The 19,684-nt window shown below is 49.5% G+C and overlaps 5 protein-coding genes across 5 annotated transcripts; 4 read left to right on the top strand and 1 right to left on the bottom strand.

Annotated features, from left to right (window-relative positions):
• Positions 1 to 844: 844 nt before the first annotated feature.
• On the top strand, positions 845 to 1,593 carry L3040_009046 (uncharacterized protein; the record flags this gene model as incomplete). Its single annotated transcript, XM_007297777.2, has 2 exons — positions 845 to 907; positions 1,045 to 1,593. 2 exons carry the CDS (start codon positions 845 to 847, stop codon positions 1,591 to 1,593), a joined length of 612 nt encoding a protein of 203 aa, XP_007297839.2.
• A 4,830-nt stretch (positions 1,594 to 6,423) lies between these two features.
• L3040_009045 (uncharacterized protein) lies at positions 6,424 to 8,638 on the bottom strand (the record flags this gene model as incomplete). Its single annotated transcript, XM_007297778.1, has 8 exons — positions 6,424 to 6,494; positions 6,562 to 6,729; positions 6,787 to 7,179; positions 7,323 to 7,836; positions 7,886 to 8,213; positions 8,282 to 8,340; positions 8,402 to 8,538; positions 8,593 to 8,638. 8 exons carry the CDS (start codon positions 8,636 to 8,638, stop codon positions 6,424 to 6,426), a joined length of 1,716 nt encoding a protein of 571 aa, XP_007297840.1.
• A 1,619-nt stretch (positions 8,639 to 10,257) lies between these two features.
• L3040_009044 (uncharacterized protein) lies at positions 10,258 to 10,692 on the top strand (the record flags this gene model as incomplete). Its single annotated transcript, XM_007297779.1, has 1 exon — positions 10,258 to 10,692. One exon carries the CDS (start codon positions 10,258 to 10,260, stop codon positions 10,690 to 10,692), a length of 435 nt encoding a protein of 144 aa, XP_007297841.1.
• Positions 10,693 to 11,673: 981 nt separating this feature from the next.
• On the top strand, positions 11,674 to 12,328 carry L3040_009043 (uncharacterized protein; the record flags this gene model as incomplete). The annotated part of the gene is made up of 3 exons (XM_066155816.1): positions 11,674 to 11,754; positions 11,818 to 11,865; positions 11,969 to 12,328. The coding sequence occupies 3 exons, from the start codon at positions 11,674 to 11,676 to the stop codon at positions 12,326 to 12,328; spliced, it is 489 nt and encodes a 162-aa protein (XP_066010104.1).
• Positions 12,329 to 16,494: 4,166 nt separating this feature from the next.
• Positions 16,495 to 16,838, top strand: L3040_009042 (uncharacterized protein; the record flags this gene model as incomplete). Its single annotated transcript, XM_007297781.2, has 2 exons — positions 16,495 to 16,624; positions 16,681 to 16,838. The coding sequence occupies 2 exons, from the start codon at positions 16,495 to 16,497 to the stop codon at positions 16,836 to 16,838; spliced, it is 288 nt and encodes a 95-aa protein (XP_007297843.2).
• Between the last annotated feature and the right edge of the window lie 2,846 nt (positions 16,839 to 19,684).

The following is a 19,684-nucleotide window of genomic DNA, read 5'->3' as shown; positions in this document are numbered from 1 at the left end:
AGTAGCAAAGGTCGTCTTTACCATCTTAGAGTCTGGGTCGATTATTTCCCATGCCTCGAAGAAAGTGGAGTTGTATTTCCCATGCCTCAACCCACTTTTTGAGTGGGCCCGCCCAGCCAAATCTACTCGCTGCTTTATACAGGAAATTTTTTTCAGTAATGCCGCTTATACTAGAATTATTTTTTGAAGTTCTCGATTGTAATTCTAAAGCTATTTACATTTACAATATTTTAAAAGAATTAATAAAAATAAATAAATACAATTTTATCGCTTACGGATCTCGGTGTAGCGCTAAACCTGATCGCGAATTGAAGATATATATGTGTTTTTAGTTATAGATATCAGCTTAAGAATCAATTCTAAAAGATACGCTATCCGCGCAACCAACGGTCTTGTATAACGAACACGATCAAAGCATATATGTTTTCCTCACTATACCGATACCGTAGCTTCCTTAATTCGAACGTCGTAGTTGCAACGAGCGCGCTACTTAAATAGATCTGTATCTACATTAGAATCGAGTATACCGAAGCCGAGGTCGTTAAATGTAGCGTCAAGCAGCGAGTAGATTTGGCTGGGCGGGCCCACTCAAAAAGTGGGTTGAGGCATGGGAAATACAACTCCACTTTCTTCGAGGCATGGGAAATAATCGACCTAGAGTCTGGGGTAGCCTTACCCGGCGTACCTCGGCCTAAGTAGGTAGAGCTATGAATGGAATCAGCCACAATGAGGCGTGAGGTGGGAGTCCGAGCAGGTTGTTACCGAGATATGGGGAGCGAGCCTTGACAACGACAAGACCTGGATCTCAACATCGACTCTTGACAGGAATCATCGAGGCAGAGCCATGGCATTCAGAACAGTGTCAACACTCAAGTTCGTGGGATCTATATCTTTAGGTCTGCTAACGGTATGCGAACTCCCCCCCCTTTGCCCTCCCCTTTCCCCCTCCCTTTCCTCCCTCTCTTTCCCCCCGTCACCACGAGAGGTTTAAATCCATCAAGCTCCGTTTACCTTAGTCGTGTAAATTGACAATTTAACGCGCAGGGCTTCTCCTACTCCTTGAGCACGCTGACTCTGCCCACCTTTTCGACGCTTCCATCTGCGACCAGCGCTTCAAAAGCCTTCTCCAACCTCGCATATGTCTCTTTGAGCCAGCTCCGCGCTCTTGCCGCCATCTCAAGCAGCTCTTTCCTCTTCGCATACCTGCTCTCTCCCAGAAGTCAAAAGCACCCATACTTGCTATGGACATCGCTCTTCGTAGGAGCTTCGGGCTTCACCGAATACGCGCTTCAAAGCTATAGACCGAAGTCAGCGACCAGCACCGGATCCGTCAAGACGAAGGTCAAGAAATCAAAAGGCAGACAAATGGACGCAAGCTACGAAGTCCTTGGTGCTAGTGACAGGGATAGCGAGGGAACTGTTTCTGGGGAGGAGACGGATGAGAGTGTCAATGGGGAGGAAGTACGTCAGGCAATGGAGGGATTCATGGTCACACAGATTGCGCGGACGGTCGTTGCCGGGATGGCTTTCGCCATGAGCACTGTTGGTATATGGGGAGACGGAGCTGCTGATATCTTCGTTATTGAGATGTGAAATTCTTTCCGGGGTGGAAGGTTGGCACTGGCGCGTTCACTGGTGGCAGTACTTGAAGCTATCGAGCACGATGCACACCACTTTGACGACGGAAGATATGAAGAGGCAATTTAGCCATGGAATGGCCCAGTGTGATAGGGAAGAGGTAGATACTTGACTCCGGTTTTTTCGCCAGGTACTTCGATTGGGGTCTGGCGTTGGCTGTCATTATTCGAATGCGTTGCGACACTACGCATTTCCCATCACAGAGTCACTGCTTTTTCAAGATTAATCTTTCCCAGTGCCCGTCTGTGGTTCTTATTCCAGATTTTCATTGTTGCCCCAAGTGAGAAATTGCGTTGCTTGGTGTTCCGAGTTCGACGACCTTTTCAAGTTTCTGTGTACACATTTTTGGGGGGAGACGCTAAAATACTCTGTTCTTTGCGTTTTCAAAAATACTGGCTATTTCTCATGCCTACCAGAAACTGGATTTGTGTTCTCGGTGCCTCGAGGCCCTTTATGAGCTTGTCGCCTCTAGATCTCGATTCGGATCAATCAATCATTCGCACTGCGTCTCAATTCTTGTAGCCATCAAGAAGCGGTCTGGCTCTCGGTTCAGTGATATCTCAAGATCCAAGTTGGGAAGTTCGGAAAGAGCCCAGAAATGTTGCGGGAGTACTATACCTCTGCGTTCTATATTACTGTAGTTGGGAGATGGAAAAGCGACTTGCATAGCTGGATGAGCTCGAACTATGCTCTTGGAGGAAAAAAAAACAAAAAAAAAAAACGTTCGGCTCTCAATTCACCCGATTGATGCGCTTGTCCTTATCCCCATAGCCTCTGTACATAGCATTTCCCTAGCGCCACGCGGTTCGTTCGCCTATTGTGCATAGGTAGGTAGATGGCAGTCGCTTACACACTCCAGTCCATGGTCTCTCTGAAATCCTCAGAGCACCTCGAGCATGAGTAGAACGAGCTCCGCGTTGCCAACGCAACGATTCGTTGCCTTTGGGTCGCAGAGATCGTCCTGGCGCTCGCATGCGGAGCTTCGTGCTTCTGCGCTTTGTAGACTTGCTACCAGGGCGGACATGGGGATCTAGGTACCGTACGTGAGCGAGGCAACGCGAAATGCAAAATCCCGCTTCCTGTGATAGGTGGTCCGTCATCCGAAAAATGCGTCTAAGATCGTCTGTTGATCCATCGCAACAGGAGCCGGCTGCGTCCGTATGCCATGCCGTACGGTATTTTCTTCTTCGCTCGAGATTACCCACCATCTTCGAAGGGGGATGGCTTGCGAGCGCGGTCGAGATCCTGCCCTGCAAAGGGTTCCGAGAGGACATTTTGAGGGTTCAACAAGCGCGTCCGCGGCGTGTATGTGAGGGGGGGGGGGGGGGGGGGGATTTGGCGAGTTTGATGAGACGGCGCGCGTGAGATCCGTTCGCGCTATCAGCTCCAGATGAGACAATCAAGAGGCACTAGGTACTCAAAACAACCTAGCTCTCTTCACAACGCGGGCGAGTCATGGTCAGCAGTGTTTATGTGCCCTCCACAGCGTCCTGCCAACGTGGACGGAACGGGGGTCCGTCTCCGAGTCAGCTAAGCGGAAAAAGACACTTGCGAGATCCTCCGACTGAGTCGAGCATCAGCACCCCCGATGCTGGCGAGGGGCGATCTCCAACCACGGCGGACACTAGGACGGGGCGATTAGCAAGCAGTAGCCGCCCCCACTGACTGCGCTTTGAACACTGCTAGTGGCTATGCGACGACCTCAGGAGTCGGCATTGCGTACGTACCATACGTACAGTAGTAGTAGTAGTACGTTAATGAAGTCCGTTCGTTACTTTCTCCTGTCGCCGGCAGCGTTACCTGCCAGGTCGGTTGTCAACTTGTCATGTCGGTGGTATGTACTACTAAATGGTCTAGACCCAAGTGCCGCAAGTCCAAGGAAGCCAGCCCATATGCCGGTACTTGCGAATGGTGGAGCAGCCATCGGCTACTATCAGCTGCAGCATGCAGTAGGTAGTTCTCTTGCTTCGCGACTAATTGCTACTGTACAGTACGTACAGAGACCTACTCCACCCCATCTCCTCCTACGTATCTCCCAAAAGCAGGATTTAACTTGGTTGTGGGTGAGTGAGTGAGTGCCTTGCCCAACGTGGAAGGAATCCCGTCACCTATGAGTTACAGTAGGTAGTTGTATCTGTTCGCCTAGAAGACCACTTTTCGTACACCCTGATTGTCACCCACTACTCACGGCACTACGTAGCTTTGGCCTAGAGCATCTACGGATACCTACTCTCCACCTCCCAGACTTTCCCATTCTGTGCAGGAGTAGGTACTGTAGTAAAGAGTGCCGCTGACGCTGGCCCCCACTCCGTGATCCGTGTTTGTGAAAGCAGATCGAGCTCCCGTACCTTTTTCGTCCCGGGCATTACCACGTATGTGCAAAGAAGAGACGACGAAAAGCGCGTCAAAGCAGTCGGCTAAAGGCTCTGACATGTCTACATCTCCAACGAACTCTTCACAGAGTAAAGTAGAAGTCAAAGTGTGCCATCCCATACTGTAGTCTCTACGTAGTATCTTGTAGGTTTCCAGCGCATGGGCGGGCTCGAAAACGAATGAATCAAGCTTCACGGCAAGAGGTACGGTATGCGGCAAGGCACACATACATACTACATACATACATACATACTACGAGGTACGTACTCACCAGCTCGTATCCTTGGAACCGAATGAAGAAACAGGGGACAGAAGGACGGACAGCGAGGGCTCCAATGACCGGTACCGGTTACCCATGGCCTCACCATACTTTCCCCCGTCGAGTTTCCGGAAACGGAGAGTTGCCACCAGGGGTAATTGCTACTGTACGTACGACGTACTACGTACTGAATCACATGCACGCCCATCAATCAGTGTTGCTGTCTTGCCTTCGTTTCGTCACGGGGTACCGATGTACAATACGTAAGGTAGTAAGTACTACTTACAGTAACTTAAGGTACTGTACCTAATTGAAACCCGGCAAACCCTTCCCCCGCCCCCCCTTGCAGAACGTCGACGATCCTTACTTGTACTGTACCACGGTACAGTGCGTACTCGTTACCCCTTAAAGGTGCCGCAGAAGCTTTAGCTCCCATTACTTGAGGTACTACTACTAGGTACTAGGTACGCTTACGTATAAACTTACCTACGCACTTGCGCCCCGTGCGCGCGGCCCTGCTTCTCAAGTTGGTGGTAGAGTAGAGTACCTACCTACCTACCTACCTACCTAGCAAGGCAGAGAGGTACTACGTACTAAGTAGAGCAGTACCGGTACCACGTCCCAAGCGTTAAGTAGTAGTAAGTAGTAGTATTACCCCTCGAGGATGCCGGTACGTAGTGTACCCAGGGGGTTTAAAGAGTGGAAACTACACTTTGGAGGTACCAGTACCGTCCCTTCCTTTACTTAAGGGGTAATAGTACGTAGTACTTACTACTAGTAGTACTTACCCCTGGGACGTAGTACGTAGTAGGTACCCACAACCCACAACTACCGGTACCTACTACTACCTACCAAACAAGGCAAATGCAATCACTATCCACGGCAACCAAGCCGCCAAACCAACCTTGATACAGTAGGTAGCCCCATCTCCCGGGCGCCGGCCGGCCCGCCCGCATCACCCTCACTCCTTTTTTTTTTTACATTTTTTTTTTACTTTTTCTACTTTTTCTACGTACTTTTCTTACTTTTTTTACTTTTTCTACTCTTTTTACTTTTTCTTTGCTCTTTTTCTTTAGTAGCCCGCCGCCGGCAAGGGTGCGCTTCTCGACAGCAGGCTTTTTTCTGACGGTCGTCTGTGCGTGCGTGCGCACAGCGCACAGCGCACAGCGCACAGCGCACAGCTTCGGGGGCCACAAAAAAAAGATAGAAAAAAAAAAAAGGGGGGGGGCAGTTCGAAAGGCCCCTAGGAACTACTTTTTTTTTAATACCTACTACGTACAGTACTACTAGTCTACCTACCTACTTTACAACGTAGTACGTACCGGTAGTAGTACCGGTACCTACTATACGTATCGACCGACCGACCGACCGACCGACCGACCTAACCCGGCACGCGGATCCCCAGAGCCGGAGCCGCGCAGACGGGAAGCCTCGCGCCGCTAAACCTGGCTCGCTAGCCCCCGTCACGCACGTGGGTAGCGTGGTTCGTGTGGAGGGGGGGCAGAGTGCGGAGGCCGCTTGTCTGTCTATCCGTCTGTTTATCTATCTATCTATCTACGAGCGGGCTTGTGTCCTTCCTGGTATCGGTAGGGACTCTGTTGACGGGGAGAGGAGAGCGGTCGGGTTGAGAGGTTCGAGCTTGTAGATAGGGAGGATGTCGTGGCGCTTGGTCGTTCACAGGTAGGGTTTCGTGTGCGTAGAGGGGTGGTTGCAGACGGGACCGGTCGGGTCGGGTCGGGCTGGGCTGGGCTGGGCTGGTTTTTGGGGCGGTGAGTGAGTGAGTGAGTGAGTTGTGCGCTTCTGGAAACTGGGAGAGGGAGGGTTGGTGGGTGGGTAGATGGGTAGGTAGGTGGGTTGGTGCAGGAGCCCTGGGGTTGGAGTAGGCGAGGGAAGGCCACATTTTGTTTAGGTCGTAAGTCCTAGCGAGGGAATGCCAGGGTTGGTAGGCTGGGGAAGGAAGGAGCGCGGAAGGGAGTGTGTTCGTTCACGCAGCAAGAGATGAGGCAGAAGTGTCTCTGGAGTAGAATATGCATTGGAGCAGCTGCGCCAGGTCGATTATATTTTTAACATACATACATACATACATACATACATTCATTCATTCACGCATACATCAACAGGATCTATGAGCCGAGCCTCGCTTGTGCTTGGCATCAATTCAAGCCGGTCAGCTTCAAGATGTCGTGTTGGTGGAAGAATGCCCGGTTCTTCTTCCCCAAGACGTCTGCCGAGTTACTTTAGCGAAAAGTCCTCTAGGGGGAGGGGAGGGGGGTTCCTTGGGGGAGACTTACACATCGGAACGCTGAGCATGCAAATGACGATTTGGACGCTCGAGATCCACATGAAGGTCTTGTAGATGCCGGCCTCGACGAGCCAGTCGTAGGCGCTGAACGTGAGGCCGAAGGTAAAGAAGTTCTTGAATATGAGGATGCAGGTGAATGCTTCGATGGCGATGTCTCCTGTTGCGCACGTCAGTCGGTGCAGCGCGCGGAGAGGTCGCGCGGTCAAGGGCTTACGGTGGGCATCGACGATGTACAGACTCGCGGCGACAGCGCCAATCACCATCCCGGCAACCTCAAGCCCAAAGGCAAACACGGGCAACACCCACGAGAACTCGATGAGCCGGTCGGCGGTGATGCCGAAGAGGAACAGCCCGGAACAGCCGATCACCAGCTGCGGAATCACAAGGACGATCCGGAATTCGGGTTCGTAGATACCGTTGTTCTTGCGCGTCATGTATTTCGCACTCCAGTCGGCCAGGGCCCCGGCAATTATGAAGCCGCCGACGGCACCGAGGAAGGCCCCCGTGTAGGCGTATCCAGTATTGACCTCGTCCCAAAAGAGAGGCGGCCCGATGAATATCGCGGCGAGAATGATGCCGATGAAAACAGTCCAGCCGACCATAGATCCTGAGGCCAGACGTGTTAGCGAACGTCTCCCATAAGCGAGAGCACCCCCGCGATGGCTCCCAGAAATATCCATGCGACCACCCATCCGATGCCCACCTTCGCTACCGTGAAGAGCGTAGGAAGGGGGATGCGCGCAAGCTTACCTTGGATCAGAGTTGACCACATGATGGCAGGGTGCACAAAGAGGGGGAGCGGGCGAATCAGTAATTTCCAGTAGCTCTCATCCGTCTTCCTGCCGTTGAAGGGGAGTAACGTCTCTGCAAAACTTCGTTTCGGAATATCTGCTCCGGAAGAGGGGTTGTTGCTATCCGCGAAAGCCTGTTTGTCTTTCGCGCCCATGTTCTGGGCCGTCGGTGCTCCTGGTTCGTTAGATGTTCGAGTTTGACGGCCGGGACTGCTAAGTCTGTGGTACATGTGGATGTCTTCTTCACTCCCGCCCGAGGGAGCCATATCGATGTTCAGATGCGGCGATCTGCGGTATGCGGTTTCGGGCACGAAGAAGATGACGAAAGGCAGGCAGGCGCCAGTGAATATAGCGATGAAGTAGAACGTCCAAGGCCATCCGATGGTATGTGTAATCTTCCCAACCAAGATGGGAGTGAAGAAGGCGCCTCCAAACACAGCCAAGTTCGAGAGTGCCATACGCTTGCCTCGTTCCTAGTCACACATCAGCAAGTATTGGAGTATCTCAGGGCCCAGCACATACGTGGACGAAGTACAAGTCGCCAACTGCCGCATTCACAAGAGCCTCGAACGGAGCTGTTCCAATTCCCTGGAAAATCCTTGCCGCAAGAAGCGACTCATAGCTTCTTGATGCTCCACCCCAAGCGCTCGATACGCAGACTATTACGGTTCCTAGGAGGTACAAATGTCTCTTTCCCCAAATTCTCCCGGACGGCACGCAGAGTATTCCGGCGACCCCTACCCCGAGGAGGTAATACCCGGTGAGAACTGCTATCTCTGTAAATCTCTCCTCGAAAAGTAAGGATAGAGTAAGTGTGTTGGCCGCTAAGATTGACCCTAGTGAGGTCGCACTGCGTCAAGGTCAGCGCTGTGACATCGACTTATGTTGACAAAAAAAATAGTTAGGATTTACACGTACAAGATCGATACCACGGATAGAATAAACAGAATCAGATCGCGTTTCCATAACGGCCAGTTCTAAGCCTCGTAAGTAAGCAAACACGCGAAGATAGGCGCTACAGAGCATGAAAGCTCATACCAGAGGATCGTTTGGATCGTCGCTCGGCTGTGGTATCAGAATGATGGGAACCGAACCACTGGTGTCGCATTTCAAGCCCGCAGTCCCTGACGTCGCAGCTCGAGGTCGCTCAGGGTCGTCGAAATACCGGGTCGTCCCTTAGATTGTTACCGTCTGTCCCCAGTCTGATGTCTCTACAGATGAATGAATACCTGGAACATGTGCCATCGACGACGACTCGAGTACCCAGAGCCCCATCTTCTGTTCTGGCGTGTAGTGGACCCACAGGAAATCAGCGTCGGCGTATTAATTGAGATTCTAAGGAATCGATGACAAAAACTTCACTCAATGCAGATGAGCCTTAGCAAAGCTCCAAGGACGACGCGTTCATAAGGCAGAGCTTGTGGGGCTGGATAAGTACTTAGAGAGTACAAGCTGAAGTGAAGTACCGGAGCCGGTACCGGTAGTGAGCGCTGATATGTGACACACGCCCAGACGTACGAATTAAAAGTCTAAGTAAGGTTGGACTGGACCCATAGCAACCCAACTCGTACAGTAAACAGAAACTTCATCTCACCGAACCGTGAAGATCGACAGCGTTTCGTTGGATAACAGAGCCCCCAGATTTGAACATACGTAGTACTTGTACGGAGTAAACGGAACTCCAAGGCTGTACGATATTCAATGTTCTCGAATATTCCGCACCGCAAAGGTGCCGCAATCCCAGGAGCCCGTACAAGCTCCGGTCAAGTGCAAGCGGGAAGGTGTCTTCTCGGCAAAAAATGAAAAGTATACTTAGGGTACCTTGCGTCCAACCAGACCTCGCACAAGGGATACGGAGGAGGACGGCAAAGAGAGCCAAGGGTTTTGGGATACTTTGCAGAGTATTGTTACTGTACTGTACAGTAACGGTTGTCTCCGCAGCCGTGGTGCTAAGGTTGTAAACAAATGCCTTGATACTATCCCCCCCATGAATACTACGTGCGTAGTACATGTCGAAAGTATAATTTCGCAAGGGATCTTACCACGGCTCAAACCAATCAACTTAGAAGAATCCAGCCTTGAAAAGTACGTAGTACTATATTTAGGTCGGTTTTCAGTCTGTATAATGGGGTTGACAGGGCTTTGAGCCATTCAGAAACCACCGCTCTATGATTTATGGGCCTAAACTGGGTCCGACATGTATTCGTGGGGGGATACAGTACAGTAGTAGGCGTAATACATATAGTACGAGTCCGGTGGGGGAGTCTCTCGCAGCATTTGGCTAAAGTTTGACTCTGAAACGCAAACTCATGGTGAGATGTACTACTACCGTACTACGTACTACGTACTTCTAGGAGAGAAAATTTCGATAACCGTTTCCCAACGCCACTACAGAGTTTGAGCGCTGCCCGTATCGATAAGTAACGGTACGGATCCTCACTATCCCCCTGCCTGAATAAAAGACCCACCTGGTGAAAGCATATTTTGACCTTAAAGCTGACCGGTCATTAAATGTAGCAAAATAACGTATATATTGATTTTCTTGTATTTTGTAAGTCTTTCATGAGCTTCAATCATTGCTTGATATCGAATTAACTACAAATTATATAAAGAAATGATGAATTCTTGTGAAACAACTTCCCAAGCGTTGGCGTTACAGCCCCCTGGTCAACTCCTAGTAAAAATATACTTTTCGTCTTTTATTTAGGGAGTGGGATAGTAGCGATTAAAATAATATTTACGAAATTGCCGAGCCTCTTCGCAGTCACAATCATACTTAAGATGAGCTACTCCTCGTCGTATTTTCAATCCGACCACACATTATCATTACAGTGCTCTACGATCTTACAAGCTCAAATCGTTAGAAGGATCCACCTTTGTTTACCAACTCCATTATGCGTTTCAATAACAACTTCCTTTGGCTCGCCTCCTTCCTCGGCGTCGCAACCGCTCTCCGTCGAGGCTGCAGGCCCGACACCAAAAGCGACACCGGCGCCGGCTTTTACACCTTTACAGTACTCGACACGTGGATTTCTGTCGCGGGTGACTTTTGCACCAATCAAGTAGAGATGCAAAAAATGAACCCTGGCATCTCTTTCGAACCCGGAGACATCTGCTATGTTCCTTGCAAAGTTCGAACGCGCGATTGCTCTCGGATACCGGGCAGTAATGATGGCTACTACACGGTCGTCGAGGGTGACGAGGTGACACCGGTTGCGGAAGATTTTTGCTCAACTGTCGAGGATTTGACGTCCAACAACCCCGACGCGATTACGAGCAACACACTCACGCCTGGCACGATCCTGAAAGTTCCTTGCTCTTGGAACTAGCTCTAATAAAAGCCGTATCCGCTCGCTCGCTTTGCCTACTGCGGGCCTATGATAGGCATACGATTGACGACGGAATGGGTTGTACCTGTAGATTGGACTGTACTCTAGAGCTAGGATCTAGTAAGCAATTGGATTGCTCCTTTTCTTTATCTTTTTCGACAACAGGGTTGAGCTCAATCTATTTCGAAAGGAGGGAGGTTAGTGGATAGAAACTAAGTCTCTTTTTATTATTAGATATGAAAGACTTGATTATCAACAAATAAAAACACGATATCGATAAATCGATTCTCAAAGTGACGTATCTTTACAAGTATATTTATAGAATCTCGATAACTATTATCGCTAATACTTATTTAGTAATGATACTAGATCATAAAAGGAAGCTTCTGATGAATATGGTCGTGATTGATTGACTTGTATTCTCTACTATCCCCCTGAATAAAAGACGGACCCACTTGGTGAAAGCATATTTGGACCTTAAAGCTGACCGCTTATTAAATGTAGCAAAATAACGTGTATGTTTATTTTCTAGAATTTGTAAAGTGTTCCATGAGCATCAATCATCGCTTGATATCGATTTTACTACGGTTTATATAAAGAAATAATGAATTCTTGAGGAACTGCTTCACAAGCGTTAGGGTTACAATCCCCTGGTCAACCCCTAGTAAAAATATACTTTTCGTGTTTTGATACGCAGTACGAAGTACGTAGTAGTACTACGTACGACTACGTAGTACAAGTAAAGCCAGGATCTCTTCGAGTCTATAAGGTTAAGCGAGATGAGAGGTGCACCAAACGGCCATGATCCAAATCTTATTCTCGAAGGATCAGGGCGTCCAGTAAAGGCAGATCAATTCCGTAAGTAGGACCCACGTTCCCCCCCTCTCTCTCTCTCTCTCTCTCTTTGCCTTCTCTCTCAGTCTTATTCGAACTCGACTACACTCAACTTCCCAGTCCCTCTATTCTCTCAACATCCAAGTCATGAAGGTCGCGTTTGTTTCACTCGTCAGCGCGCTGGCTTCTCTGGGACACGCCCAGTTCAGCGGCCTGCCATCTTGTGCTGTCAGTCAAATCTAGGATCCAGGCTCTAGGACCGCAGCAGCTTGTACTGACCTTTATCTTTAGACTCCATGTGTTCTTGAATACACGACTGGAGGGGGGCAAACGATCGCTGTAGGTACCGGGGAAACCCCTCATTTCCTCAACGATCTTTTCTTCAAGATCAGGAGTAGTCAAGTCCTGTCCACAAACAAAGCGAATGCTGACTCCCCTCGAGGGCTGCGACAGATTGAGCGTCGACTGCATCTGTGCCAATGATAGCTTTCTGGACTCCATCGCGTGCTGCCTGGTTAAGAGCTGCACGAAAGAAGAGCAGACCGGGGTCGTCACATTTGCTCAAAACATCTGCTCTGCGAACGGTGTGACGGATCTACCAACATCTATAGTATGCGATTCGTCGACAGGGAACGGAAGTACTTCTGCTACGCCCAGCGCATCCCCTAGCGCCGCTTCTTCTGCTGCTGCTCCTGCGGCTGCTTCTCCGACTCCTACTGCTGGTGCAGCTCCTAAATATGCGGCCGGCATTGGTGCTGGTGTCCTCGGAGGTCTCCTCGCAGCTGTTATGGCGCTCTTGTGATTATTCTAGGAGTCAGTGTGCCCCAGTCGCTGGACAACGCGCGAGGATTGGCGAGTTGGCGAGTTGGCGTTTAGCCTGTAATAAAATGGAAGATTCACCATTGATTCTTGATGAAAGTGAGAATTCACTATTGATTCTGTTTATTGATTCTTCTTGCAGCCTCGAGTCGTGGAAAGGGTCGTCCCACTGTGTTTTCCAACTGTGTTGTCCATACACTGCTGCCATGTCTCGAGGAGAGACAACCAATGTTCCCGGAAAAGCAAAATCCCAGGCTCTTGGTAACTGAGGTGTCACATCACCGATCTCGTAGGAACCGGGAACACAATGACCAATGCCTTGTCGACGGGGTCCTCTTCCGAGTCGCACTGCCATCGATCCCAAATCCCATCTCGCATGCATGTCTCCGCGAACCCTTGTTCTGGAAACATTGCAAGATCGACCGTCCAAATATTCTCCTCTGACAGTCCCAGCTTCCCGGGATCATTCATGAGCTCGTCGGACAGGCACGCCACTCGGTGCTACCTGGATGATGGCTGGGTGGCTGGACGGCTGGATGTTTTCAGCGCTAGCCCATGATCGATTTGGATTCTTTGGAACAGCATCTAGCTGGCGCCACCTAGCGATTTCTGGAGCCAGCTGGGCATGTCACCCCGAGACCTCAGTCAATCCATCAGTATTTCAGTAACCTCGGTGGTCAAGTGACACTACGAACATGTTAGTTTGTAATGCCCTTTCCAAGATCTTCAAGTGATCTGAACAGGCGACCCTCTTGGCTCAATTCAGTAGGTCAGAACACAAGTGGTGTAATATCAATAGTCTCTTGCTGACACTCAGCTTCTCGCGGATTTGAAGCTTCGACATCATGCCTTGTCCGTTCCCAGACTCCATGCTTTCCGGCAGCTGTGTGCACAATCGTTCGTCTCCGATCAGCTCGAGGAGGCTCCGCGCGAGTCGAGAGGAAGCCGGGGGCTCCGTGGTAATTTGGAAGCAGCGGATATAGGTAGTAGTACTATCAAGTAGCTTGACTTTGAGGTGTTCCAGACCAAATGACTACCGGTACTCCCCCCAAGGTCAGAAATAAAGGCTCCCAAAGGCCAGAAATAAAGGGGCTCATTCATCATGGAGCTTCAGCAAAGTCCTAACCCAGGAGGACCCCAACAACGGCCTAATTAACGGCCAATGCGGCGCTTCTCCGGAGCGCCAACTCGCCTTCTGCTACATTAATGGCACCGTACGTGTTGAATCCCTCTTCCTCAACATCTCCGCACCACCCATCTCAACCCCGCCCCTCATTTCGCCCCTCTCTCTCCTCCTCAACCAAAAAAAAAGAAGAAAATATGGAAAAAGGAAAAAAACAAGGGGGGGAAAATTAGTGGATGCTGTTCATTTTTTTTAAGGAATACAAATCTGTACACCGCACACCAAACAAGCTAGAGGAGCCATAAAAACCAATTTACTCCGCGCGCGCGCGCGCTTCATTCTATTCAAGCCAAACGGCTGCTCGACCGGAAGTCGCATGAATGGCGGCGGCCCGTGTAGCGGGAAGCTGGGGGGGGGGCGGTACGATTGTCGGATGTAGAAGTGTAGAAAAGTTACCGCCGGGAGAGGAAAAGACCAGACCGCGACTATCGATTAAGGAATGATCGCTTCTCGCTTCTCGCTTCTCGGTTGCTTGTATCTTTGCATTTTTGAACGGGTACGGCCAAGATCTGTTTATTTGGAATACGGAGAGGGGTGTGGTAGATGGGTGGATCGATGGATGGATGGAGGGAGGGAGGGACTAGGTAGGTAGCTGGTCTCTGTCTGTTTCTGGCCTTGTTTGTGTATTATTCATCTAGCCACGAGTTCTTGTCGTGCAATGCGAACCCTTTATTTCGGAATTGAGGCGATCTGAAGTAGCGCTCTTTTGATGTAGTTGATATGTTAACCTTTAGCTCTTTGTTATTATTAGTTCTTTCCCAGTGCTTGGTTGTTATCCTAATAGTTTTTGGCTTTTTAAATATAATTTGGAGTTATAAAAGAACCACCGCTTCGAATAATGCATACATACATATATATATATTGTTTTTTTTTTTCAAAGAGTGAACATGTGCGAAATTGAATCGTACACCGCTTTCAAAGAGTTGCAGAAGATTTCAAATAATTTTAGCATCTTCGATAGATCCTGGCTTTATATAAAGTCCGATATGATATTCATCACTTTTTAGAATGTTCTTTTCGTGAGCAGTCACTTATCGAAAACGGTTTAGCCTCGAAGGAAAAGATGACTTGTCAAGCAAAAAGGAATGGATCAAAAGATCTCCAGCCCAGAAGCCGCAAATGTCTGACATATGCTCGGTCTATCGACTCGGCTGCTATCTCCGTGCAACATCAAAGTATCGAAGGTGTGGTTGTCAGATGGACACTCGTGGTCCCAGGCCGACGCGAACCCCTAAACGGCATCGGCATCTGGATCTGCACAGACCTGCTCCGGCGGACTTTTGACTTTGTCCTTCAGACGCCATGACGTTGACCTGCCTGCTTGATTGTGGGGAAATTCCTAGTGGGATAGTATATATATATATATATATATATATATATACATAGATAGATATTGTCAGCTCGGATGCCCTATCTTCCAGACCCTGATGAGACTTCTCCTTTGGTGTGGCGATGATCGCGATCGATCGCCGTCAGAAATTGAGGATACCGAAAAAGGCGGAAGGCGGATGCCGCTCAGACGGTGTTTGATGTACTCTGTACGTATGTATGTATGTGTGTGCCTGTGCCTGCATCTTCCTCCGAGAGAACTCGTCTACGGAGTAGGATTCTCTGAGCGTTGGGCAGCGCTGCGAAGCGTAAAGTCGAGCCCGGCTCTCAGCTGCCTACCACCAGCAGCCCGTCATTATTGTCCCACTTGATAATTCTGTATAGTGTGAAATTGAGACAATTGATTCGATAATCATCCATCCATTCAACCTATAGTGTACTTAATATAGTCATGACGGTGGGACAGGCTTTCCATATCTACGGAGGACTTCCTTGCATATAATTACTTGCATATAATCTTGGTAGGGAGTTGCATGAAGTGATAGACCACAGGGTATGAACACTGAACCAGTTACGTCGTAGTATTTATTCGTTGTTCGCATTCCACAGCCAGGACCGCAGGACAGGGGAAATAGATAAATAAATAAATCAATGTTGCATGGAGGAAGGAGGACGTTCAGGTACAGAGTACGGACGGTGTTCGGTTAGGGTACACGCTAACGAAGCGAAAGTTCTCCGGCTCTTTTAACCACATCCCAACCACATCCCGTACATTCCCATACATCCGCTCCCGTTCCTATACCCACCCACCCAGACCACCCAGACCACCCAGACCCGTCACATCGCATTCCTCCCGCTTGGACCTGGAGTCCTGGACCTACCGACTCCTGGAATCTAAAACCTAAAACCTAGAACCTAGAATCTAGTAGTACACTCCTACGACTGCTGTCCGCTCGGCCGCTCGGCGCTTGTTTCTTTCTTTCATACACAACACTGAAAATCCCACCTCCCCGAGAGACGAGACACTCCCCCCTTCCCATCCTCCCTCCCCGCACCCCCCCCCCCGTTCCACGTCCCCCGCTCACTCACCCTGCATCTGCATATTCAAAAGTATTACTACGTACAGTACTGTACAGGTACGTTATGCCCGTGCCACTAGCCAGCAAAGATCATAATAATAATTAATTCTTCGCTAGATCATGTACAGTCGGAAGGATGGTTCGGGTAAGACCATGTCAAGGAACAGCCGTGATGTAGAGGCTAGGGCCGCCGGTACCTATTGACATTCGAGCACACAGTGGTGGATCAACCTCACCTGCTGCTCGTTTCTGACTTGGTCTGACCATTTCTTATGCCTGTCCATGCTCGCTGCGCTTCTGCCGCTGTCGAAGCTCTTGTTACAAGGCAAACTTGGCGGCCATAGCTCAGAAAGCTGGCCTTGCCACATAAGTAGATTGTTGTGCCCACTAGACGCAAATGGCCGTCTATTTCATACTCTAGTTCTTCTTTTATCAGTTTGCTTTTTATTGTTCCATTTGCTAGCCAGGGAAGATCAGATCCGGGCTTGGCCACTACGCCCTTGCTCAACTGCTCTTCAGCTTGACATACATATAAGTATATGACATATATATACACACATGCAAACCCCTGGGGAATTGCTGGAACAGCTCTCCCAACTCCTCTTCTTCAGTATCCAATCGCACTCTGAACCGCCTATTCACTTGCTTGCTTCAACCTCTTCTCAATCCCCTTTCCTGCTACGTTCCCGTAGGTTGTCCTGCATGCTTGACGATTTGGATTTCTCACTGACATCCTGCTTGCAGATTCACCTGCATTCATACATTCAAACCCTTTGCGACAAAATGTGCGAATACACCAAGAACTACTATATCTATACCTCCTGTGTGGATCCCGGAGCACACTTCTTCAGCTGTACTACCGATGGGAAGAAGGACCGAAGCTGCACGAGAGGCCCGCATGAACGATACATCTTGGTGGAGGGGAAATGTTATCTCTGTAAATGACAGGATGAAACGCTCGCAAAACATCTCTCTTCGGGGATTCTGTGCCTCGGTCACACTTTGAAGTCTGTTCCCGGTTTCAACCACAACGAATCGATGCATCTCAACAATGCGCCAACGACGTTTGATTTACGTTTTTCAGCGAGGCGTCATGGGAGTTGCTTCGAGGGCTGCGTCTGTCTTGGGGGAACTTTATTTCAACATTGTACAATTTCGGATACCTCTGGTGTAAGGAAGGAAGGAAGCTGGATCTTATAACGATACCTCAACGATATTCACGAGAGGGGTAAATGGAGCACGGACGGGCGAACTGGGCACAGGAGAGGAAAGTCACGGAGCGCTGGAAGTGATCATGGCAAGCGTTCGTTTGCTACGCAGCCATGCCCGGAAGTGCAAGATATCCAATGAAATATTCTTACGCACCAGATCCTCCCTTTTCTCTCTGTCCGAAGATGGGGTGAAAATCCACCACGGGGGCAACTCCCCGCAGGCGAGCTGAACCGACCATATCGTTTTCGTTTGCCACGAGGCTGTGCCGGCGCGAGGTGGCATATCACAGCACATCTTATACCCCTCCCGTCGAGCGACTCGCAGCCGCTACGTGCAGACAAGAATCTGCAGCGGGAGAGAGATAAGACAAGCAAACCGACGCTCCAATCCAGCTGACGCCATGCCGAGGTTGATCATTATACAACCAGTTATACGTACGGACGTTTTCTTCGCAAGGCTCAGCCTGCGCCGCTCTGGCAGATACGATATACGACAAAGGTGGCGGATGAACTTCTCCGGTTTTCGATTTAGGGTTATAGCCTATGTACAGTACATACTTTTTCCCCCTCGCAAATCTGGAGCCGGCGCATCCCGCGGCCCCCCCCTCCCCCCCTCTCTCTTCCCCGGCTGGCCACGAGCAAACCAGGCCAGCCCAGGGCAAGCGAGACCAGGGCCGATGATATATTTATATGTATATATATATATATATATTTTTCTGTTCTTTTGGTCTTTGCTTCAAACTGCGTTGGAACAATGCAATTTCACACTGTATCTACCTGCCTTCTGGCCTAGTATTTAATTACTTATGGCTGAGGGTTTCTCCTGTTAAGATTGGGTTGGATTGGGTTGAATCCGGTCGACGGATGGCATGCACGCACATGCGAAAATCTCCATCTCGGATACAATGTGTGCAACGGCGGCGCGTGAATGCATCGCAGGTTGGTTGGTCGGGGTTGGAAGACAGATAAGGATAAGAGGGCGAAGAAGATTTACGCCGGGGTCGTTATACTTTTTTTTTTTTTTTTTTTTTTTTTTTTTTAAGGATCTGTTGAGCTGAGAGAGTATCGGGATGGGTCTCCGGATCTACGGAGATCGAATGCCGCATGATGCACGCTCTCGCAATTAAATACACTCCACTTGCCCTTACCATGATTTTCATATGATGTGTTTGTGTGTATGTGTATGTGTAGTGTGTATTGTATATATTGGTAGAATCGCTCTAAGTGAGAGAGACGAGCTTTACTAGGTACTGTCGACCGAATCATCACGTCACTTACCTCCTCTAGAGAATTACGTAACTGAAGGATCGGTATTTTAGCGACGTGTGTCCCTGTCCGGGTGCGCGGTGTAGCGAAGGCCGCCGCTCCGTTTAACTTGGGGATGAAGCCTCAGTCCACGCGCCAGGGTGTGCATCTCCAGAGCCTCGTTTCAAATGGATTAGCGGGTTCGTCCAGAGCCCTGGGTTGTGTTTGGGAGAGCTAATGATGATGATGGTGGTGCTGATTGTTATTGATCCAGACGAGCGTTAGATGCCTGCCTGCCTGCCTGCCTGCCTCCCTGCCTGCCGGTATTTCGCCTGCGTGCAAGAAGGAAGGGAATATCACACAGTACCGACTGATTCCCGTTCGTATCGTCGTCGCCGATTCACTTGTGATACTCTCTGCTCTTCAAGAATTGGTTGGAGCTAGCTAGCATGTTTATTAGGATTTCAGATGTGGAACTCCCGGTGTAGGAGTTCACCGTTCATCGGTTACTTTCTTGCAGATTCCTATGTCAGGTTGTATATAGTTTAGTCTAGTCTGCGCTAGTGGATGGATATGTATGACATGCTTGTATAAAGACAGAGAAAGAGCTAATTTGATTGCAAGTACTCACTACGGAGGAGCTAGTGTTGTACGGAAGAGTACAGGAAGTGCTAAAGCAGAACCGTTGCGGTGCGTCTCAACGCTACTTTAGTATACCGGTAGTATCGAGTGCCACATAGCTCGCTCGGGGCGCTCGTTAGCTTAGCTCGGGATAGCATTGGACTTCATTTGGGACTCGCAAGGCTAAATATGCGTTATTTGTTACGATCCCGCGTTATAATTAGTATGCTGGATATCTCATTATCCATACTAGTTGCGGGCTGCTTTCACTCAAAGAGAACGGAAGCGATCCAGGAGTATATGTATGACAACGTGACCGAAGTATTTCTGATCGACTTCCTGGCGTAAGCTGCTATATGCTTGATATGAGCTTCGGTTTTCTGGAGCTACTGTAGCCTTTAAGTTCCCCATGTATCTCCTTGTCCAGCTTCTTAATGACTGCTGGCATCTGCAGTCCACGTAGATATTTCGGTCTGGTTTTCTGAGATCCGCGAGCAGCAGCGGGAACAACCTCTGGCTCTACAGACAGATAGCAGCCGTCTGGATACATCTCTTGCCCTAAATTTCCATGCTCGCGGTAAGAATGTGTACTTACTTTGCGTTGGAGAAGCCTCATAACGGCGGCGAGGCTTAGCAGAGCTACTGCAAATCAAGCACCTCACTTGGTCGTC

Source organism: Drepanopeziza brunnea (assembly GCF_022702325.1).
Source record: "Drepanopeziza brunnea f. sp. 'multigermtubi' strain 214-2 chromosome Unknown ctg19, whole genome shotgun sequence".
Taxonomy (NCBI): domain Eukaryota; kingdom Fungi; phylum Ascomycota; class Leotiomycetes; order Helotiales; family Drepanopezizaceae; genus Drepanopeziza; species Drepanopeziza brunnea.
Note: the sequence above shows the minus strand (reverse complement) of the source record. Positions and strands in the feature narration are given on the sequence as shown.